General features: G+C 34.8%; 1 protein-coding gene across 2 annotated transcripts; it reads left to right on the top strand.

Moving 5' to 3' along the window:
* Positions 1-215: 215 nt before the first annotated feature.
* Positions 216-6,789, top strand: LOC133788960 (N-alpha-acetyltransferase MAK3). 2 transcript variants are annotated; one of them, XR_009873424.1, is made up of 5 exons: positions 216-487; positions 612-732; positions 1,286-1,341; positions 1,947-2,271; positions 6,522-6,789. XR_009873424.1 is itself a non-coding variant. In XM_062226647.1 (4 exons), the coding sequence occupies exons 1-4, from the start codon at positions 290-292 to the stop codon at positions 2,184-2,186; spliced, it is 615 nt and encodes a 204-aa protein (XP_062082631.1). In that variant the 5' UTR covers positions 216-289; the 3' UTR covers positions 2,187-2,413. The 2 variants fall into 2 exon arrangements, 1 of the variants encoding a protein (XP_062082631.1); XM_062226647.1 differs by lacking the exon at positions 6,522-6,789 and having other exon boundaries at positions 1,947-2,413.
* The last annotated feature ends 729 nt before the right edge of the window (positions 6,790-7,518 follow it).

Below are 7,518 nucleotides of genomic sequence, written 5' to 3'. Positions count from 1 at the left end.
ATAACACAACATTTATATCTTTCATTGTTCCTAGTATCCTATTGTAAAATGTAATCTAGCTCAATATTACCACATTTTTTTAAGATTTTGATAGAAAAGGTTCAAATCGACTCAAAAGCTAAAAAGTATGTTAGTAAATGCTAAAATTACAAAACAGGTTTTTCTTTTATTGTTGATAGAAATCGTTAATTGGTCATTAAAATGGTATGAAATCTAATATATACGATTAACGAGTGACCAGACCAGGCGAGACATAGTGACGGAGGAGAGGAGGAGGTAGAGTTTGAATATGGAGACGGCGAAGAAGACAGAAGAAGACGAAGAAGAGGATCTCAAATTCGAGGCATCAGAGATCGAGTACGTCAGCTATGGAGGAGAGCATCACTTACCCCTCATCATGGGGCTTGTCGACTCCGAACTCAGCGAGCCCTACTCCATTTTCACCTATCGATACTTCGTCTACCTCTGGCCCCAGCTCTCCTTCTTGGTACTTTTATTATTATATATGTATATATTCTTCTACATACATAATTATATATGTGTGTGTGTGTTTGCTACCAGTGACGGTGAGAACGAGTATGAGTAAATGGTTTTTTTTCTTCTTCTTAAAGGCGTTTCATAGAGGAAGATGTGTGGGAACAGTGGTTTGCAAGATGGGGGAGCATCGAAATACGTTTAGAGGCTACATTGCCATGTTGGTTGTGATCAAACCTTATAGAGGAAAAGGAATAGGTAAATTAATAATATGAATATCCCCAATTTTTATTTCATATTCATATTCAAATTTGTGATTTTGTTTTTTGTAATTAGTATTTTATTTCGTCTTGTTGCAAACCCAGATTGGATTATGTTAAAAACGACAAAAAAAAAAAAAGTGGATTGTAATGGTTTTGAATTGATACTAATTGGTGGGACACTTATTTTTGGTTTGTTTTTGTGATATGAAGTTTTGTTGAAATGCTTGGGTTTTCTGAAGATTATAATCTACAAGGATGATTTGACTTTATGATGATATGTTCTAGCTAAAAATTTCTTAGACAATCTTGTGATGTACATATTTAGATGGTAGAAATGGAAGGTAGATGTTTACAAGTAATAACATATAAATTTTTATACATCATGTACTGAATATCTGATGTGATCAAAGTTGTTCTTGCCGGTTTGTGGTTAGTGCTCATTGTTTACTTAGTGTCTCATGGATATGTTTTTTGGGGAGTGTATTATGTTGGGAAATTATATGGGTTTTCAATCTTATACTTTTGTATGTCTCTTTTATGAATGCCAGCTACAGAACTTGTTACCAGGTCCATTCAAGTGATGATGGAATCAGGTTGTGAAGAGGTATGTCAGCCCTGACTGTACATGACATGGTTGATGATCTTTACAGTTTTACATCACTTCTGCACTTACCTTTCTTTTCCCTCTAATCTTCTTAACAAAGCAAACTGCGTACAAGAAACATGTGCTAATTGAAACTGAAATTTACTCGCTGTCATTGTTTTATAACATTTAATTTAATCAATTTATGCTTCGTAGGTTGTAATGTGATTTTTTCAATTTCATCTCTATTGTACCCTCTCTAAACAATCTTCCTTCATATAGTCCATAGAGAGATCTAGTCATTAAGATTTTCTTGCTCATGAAACTTGTACCTATCTAATTGCATTCATCTTTAGTTGGTAGTAAATTTTGTATGGCTCCCCTTACAGTGTTTTCTTGGAATGGAGCCCTTTTATCTAGCTTTGCTTTTGTCTTGTCTTAGACTCTAAATATACAACATGTTGTGATCAAATTATTGATGAAGACATCTATGCCATTTCTATTTCCTTTTTATCTTCCATGGTCAATATACTTTATATTTGTGGTTGATTCATAATTATCAAATAGTTTGAATCATTTATTTTATACTTGGGGTTCATGTTTGTTATGTTTTCTTCTCACAAAAGGTGACATTAGAAGCAGAAGTAACGAATAAAGGAGCGCTGGCATTATACGGTCGCCTTGGTTTCGTAAGAGCGAAGCGACTCTTCCGCTATTACTTGAACGGAGTTGATGCTTTCCGTCTGAAGTTGTTGTTCCCTAGTCCTTTATTACATCCCTCCCTTTCAATGATGGCAGATAAAGATGACAGCCATTGGCACAATAATGATCACATTCCGATTGAAGAATGTTCCGAAATTCATTGAAGCAAGTCACTTTTAGAATTTCCATCTCCACATACATGTGTCACAACCTGGTACTGGTGCTGCATACAAGAGACCAATTGATGAGGTAATTATAATATGTTCTTGTAATTATCGATGTTTCTTGTAGAGATGAGCAGTTTTTGAAAAGCTTTAACTTATTTGTTACCATTTTTTCTCTGAAGAACTTTTAGTATAACAACTTTCAGAAATCACTTTCTTCCCTTGAATACCCTTGTCCGTTATCAGCATCGGAGCCCCATAAAAGGGGCATAGGACTTGTTTAGTCGAATTGGATACATTTTATAACCTGCATGAAAAAGAGAACAAGAAGTGCTAACAGTACTCGTTTGCTCTTCTCACTATCTTCCATATGTCCAGCAGCTAGGCACAAACAAGATTAAAAAAAAAAGAGTTAATTTGAAATTGGATTATTAGCACAATTGAAAACTTCAATTTTCATGCGTACAAGACCTACTATGGTTTTCTTGTTAGCCATCTAGGAATCGATTTTACTAAATATTTGGAAGTTGAATTATTGCCTCTCTAAGAGTGTCCCCTATTGGGCTGAGCTTTGGTGTTGGTGGACTTTTTGAATGTCCATCGGGATAGGGCGTAAAAAAAATTCCCACTTCTGGCAGCGGTAGCTTCTAATTCAATTTTGTGAACCAAATATATGAATCAAAATTCCACTTTTGGCACCGGTAGATTCCAATTTCAATTCAATTTTCATTTCATTCCTTTAAGCCTGGGTTGGAGGCATGAAGACATTACTGGATTTTATTTGTTATAAATCTTGAGGTCCCATAGGCTTCTCACATGCCTTGGTAGCTACGAATACAATGATAGTGTACCAATAGAAGTAGGTGGAGGAAAAAAGAGAGTGAAGCGTTTTCTTTCGTAGCTTACATAAAGGATGAAAATAAACTTATGTTTTGGATAGTAGTTCGCAATCTTATTTTAACTTGGGTTTAATATATGTACACAACAATGCAATTGAGAAGTTGGAGCTCAAACCTGTACTTCTGCTAATTCAAATTCAACATAATACTGTGGTTATTGAAAATTAAATCCTTCCCGTCAAGAGAGAGAGAGAGAAAATTAAATCCTTGAATTTATAAAGTAGAAGCAACGAACCTGCATTTTAAATTTGGGTGAAATTATTGGCATTTTGCTAGACCGAGTGACTATAGAGAGACCTTGAAAAGGATGTTCGATAATTGTATAAAATATTATATTTGTATTGGTAAGGAATCCTAAGGATATAATAGGATAAATGTATAAGTGAGGGGTAACTTCATGTTTTCACTCTTTTTAACCCTATATTTATAACCCTAACTCATAATTAATGTTTCTCACATTAATGACCTCATAGACACTTAAAAGACATTAATACCCCTCAATGAATGTTAGGTTTTTTCTTTGGTTTGTCTTGCACGTACCTAGCAGCCACTAAGAGGATCTACTCTCGTCAAAAAGAGCAAACATCTCTTCCTTCTCAAATCATCCATTCTCAAAGATCATCACCATTTTTCTTCTCACCAAGATTTGGAAAGTGACATTATCTCCCACAACTCTTTTCTTCTCACCTAATTTGAAGAAGATTGAAGATTAAAGAGAAATCATCTCCCAAACTTGAAGAAGATTGAACATTTGATTTGATAATGAGTAAGTGTTTTTTTTATTTATAGGTTATAGGTGTCTTGTGTAATAGTTTATATAGAATTTTCGAATCATTCTAAAAAATATGTGAAAAGAAATAATTTTATGTTGAGATGACGAATTTTCGATTGATTTCCGCGATTTAGGTCACTACGTTCACACATACTTCACACATCGTTCACACGTAGTTCACTCTTTGTTCACACTTGGTTCACACATGATTTACACTTGGTTCACACATGATTCACATTTGGTTCACACATAATTCACACATGCATGCTTCGCACTTGGTTCACATATAGTTCACACACGGTTCACACTTGGTTCACATATGCTTCACACTTAGTTGACACATGGCTCACACATTATTTACATATGGTTCACACATAATGTACACATGATACACACATATGGTTGATACTTTGTTCACACATAATTCATATATGGTTCACATTTTGTTCACACGTGCTTGCTTCACACGTAGTTCACACTTGGTTCACGATTGTGGTGGGAGCCATCAGTGTTTGGGGCTTCGACTGCGGTGGTGGGAGGCTTCAACGACGGTGGTGGTGGGAGGCTTCAACGAAGGGGACTCGACGACTGGGCGGAGATGACGGCTGGGCAGAGACGACGATGCAGCTGGGTGGACATGCGTTGGTGTGGCAGAGACGACGTGGTTGCTGGCCGGAGATGACAACACCACCAAAGCTTTGATGACTACGTTGAAGATAACTGGGGTTGGGAGGGTTTTTGGTGGGAAGCTTAGACATGAGATTAAGGGTTAGATTTGTTTATAATTGTTTGTTTAATAGAAGGGTAATTTTTTCTTAAAGAGTTAATAATGTGAAAAATATTAACTAAGGGTTAGAGTTATAATCATAGTGTTAATTAGGGTCAATTAGTGTAGTTACCCTAAGTGAGGGTCAATATATAAAAAAATACATATATATAAACTAAATAAAATTATTTTAGCAGAGCATATTAGTACGAATTTAATTAATAGAAGGTTTTCAAAGCTAGATACTATCCAAGGTTCGTTCTTAAATGTCAAATTGAGATATAATCCCAGTTTTATTTTGAGAAGTATTTGGGAGGCTCAAAGTTTAGTTAAGGGAGGGGTCAGGTGGAGTATAGGGTCGGGTTCAGGTATGGGGATCTTACATGAACCATAGTTGCCTGATGATGAAAATCCTTATGTGATATCTAGACATCCAGCTTTGGAAAACAACTCTGTGGCTAGTTTGATGAAAACTGGAAGAAGAGAATGGGATAGGGAGATTATTGGAGATCTTTTTGAGGTGCAAGATCAAGAGTTGATTATGAATATTCAACTTAGTTATGTATGAGCTTATGATGGATTGTTTGCCTTATGAATGAGTTTCATTTTCCCTACTCACTAAATAATACCTTGAAATAAATTTTAGTAAGAGATGAGGGCTCGGAGAGGTTTCCATAACCCCATTGGTTATGGGAATAAGAAACCCTTTTTCCTTCCTGGAATTAGGCGTAATTGTAGCGTCCCAGAATTTTACTTAGTTAGATAGTAGTAGTAGTAGGTAGTAATAGCTTATAGTATGTTAGTTTTAGCAGATATTGGTTCAAACCGGGATTTAGTTGGATACTCATAGCAATAGTTATGAATTTTATAAGTTTAATCTATAGTTTAGAAATAGTAATTATAACATAAGGTTTAATTTTTTTTAGTAGTTATGATTATTATAGTATAGTATAGGTTTATGATATTAGTAGCCTTGTTTGTGGAAAATGGGGTGATTGTATAAGAATAAATTAATTATGATATTATTAAAAAGTGTTATGGATCGAACCTACATAAAGCCCAAAAGCCCAATAAGATTTTGGGCATAGTAAATTCGAAATCAGCATAGGGAATTAGAGTTTGTTATTTTATGGTTAGTCAAGAAACTTAGTTTTCCTTAAGTTTCTTTCAGATCCTAACTTCTGTTTATGATTTTGATGGTTAGGTGTTTAAGTTCTTAATTTAAGGTTCTTCTCAGTAAGTTTCTTCTTTAATGGTTTAGTTTCTTTTCATCTCTTTTCTTTAGAAACTCACAATTCTTTATGTTTGGTTTTAGGAGTTCCAATCTTGCTCTTGTCTCCAATATTCCAGTTTTTTGTAAGGAAAATTAGGTAGTTTAGTATTAGGATCTAGTTATGATATGGTTTATGTTTGTATGATCTAACATTTCAGGTACAATAAAGGGGTAACTGTGTCTGGACCTAAGGTGTCCAATGATGTATGACGGACTATGTCCGGTAGACTCGATTGCGAAAACTTTATGACGGACTTATGTCCGGTGTATGACGGACTTATGTCCGGTGTATGACGAACTTTTGTCCGGGGCTTAATTGCCACCCCTGTATAAATACTTATCTTTTTATTATATCTGACTTGTTATTTTCGTTATGATTATGATATCTGACCTATAGTTATGATCTCTTATGACTTATGACCTATGACTTATGACTTAGAGTATGATTTTTGATTTATGACTTAGATTATGATTTAGAATTATGACTTAAGTTATGATATGATCTAGAGGTTTGTGTTGGTATGACTTTTGTGAATTTATGTTATGTTTGATTATATGACTAGCCATTGTTTGTATTTTCCTTACTGGGCTTAGAAGCTCACTCCTTATGATGTTGTTATTTCAGGAAATTAAGGATAGAAAGGTCGATGGCGAGTGAGACCTAAGAGCTTAGTGATGTATTCGTTGGGGACCATATAGTCGAGGAAGATCAAGTGGGACTATTTTTTATTTTATTTTATTAAAACATGTTATTTTAAAAAGTTTTATTTAAATATTGCTCATTTTTATGTTAAAGACAATTATGTTATTTTAAAAAAAAAACCATGGCCATGTATTTATTTTCAAGCTTTTTTTAAAGTTTTTATTCAATAAAAGAGCAATATTTACGATTACGACCCAACGCTGTGTTCTCGGTAATCTATAAGAAATTAGGGCGTTACAGTAATGATGGTTTTGTTATTTGGAAATCCAATAATCGATATTGGAGTTTCAGGACAATAACATAAAGTTTTCATGATTACACTCACAGCTGATGGAGAGGCTGTTCGTTTGTGTGAAAGAACTAGAGTGTCAGGTTATGAGATATTGGTGCCATTAGATGGAGCAAGGTGGCTGATCGGAGAGATCCAGAGGATTATGTCTTTGAAGGTTGAGGATAGGATGGGTTTCAAGAGTTCTTTTAGAAAAAAATCTTTGAATGTTTTTGTCGAGTGCTTCAGGACTTCAGAGGTGTTTTTCTCAAAGTCTCCACGTTAAGAAATAAGGTGGTTAATATCGTTATTATACTTGATGAAGGATGGGAGTCAAGCTGGAAGGAGATGAACAAGTGACTCATTGGGATTTTGGAAGACAGGAAAAGGATTCAAGGAGAATAATCTATTCAGATCCAAGGGTTTCCAAGAAATCTTGGGCGGAAGTGGTGTCAGCGAAGGGAGAGGGTGTTTGCATCGACAACCAAAAGAATTCTGCTAGTCATGGATTTTCAAGTAGGAAAGGATACGTTGTGATGTTGATTCAATCTGGAAGTCTGATTGCCTGGGATTATATACTAGGAAATATCCAAAAGCTTTTAGGGAAACAAGTTGAACTGTCTTTTATGTCTGATGATAGAGCTATTCTTT

Source organism: Humulus lupulus, chromosome 7 (assembly GCF_963169125.1).
Source record: "Humulus lupulus chromosome 7, drHumLupu1.1, whole genome shotgun sequence".
In the NCBI taxonomy this organism is placed as follows: domain Eukaryota; kingdom Viridiplantae; phylum Streptophyta; class Magnoliopsida; order Rosales; family Cannabaceae; genus Humulus; species Humulus lupulus.
Note: the sequence above shows the minus strand (reverse complement) of the source record. Positions and strands in the feature narration are given on the sequence as shown.

What these genes read in the sequence shown, in the direction of transcription:
- LOC133788960 (XM_062226647.1), top strand. Translation starts at nt 290, where the DNA reads ATGGAGACGGCGAAGAAGACAGAAGAAGACGAAGAAGAGGATCTCAAA. An exon ending in TTATAGAGGAAAAGGAATAG is followed by an intron (nt 733 to 1,285) that starts GTAAATTAATAA and finishes TATGAATGCCAG; the next exon opens with CTACAGAACTTGTTACCAGG. An exon ending in TGGAATCAGGTTGTGAAGAG is followed by an intron (nt 1,342 to 1,946) that starts GTATGTCAGCCC and finishes TTCTCACAAAAG; the next exon opens with GTGACATTAGAAGCAGAAGT.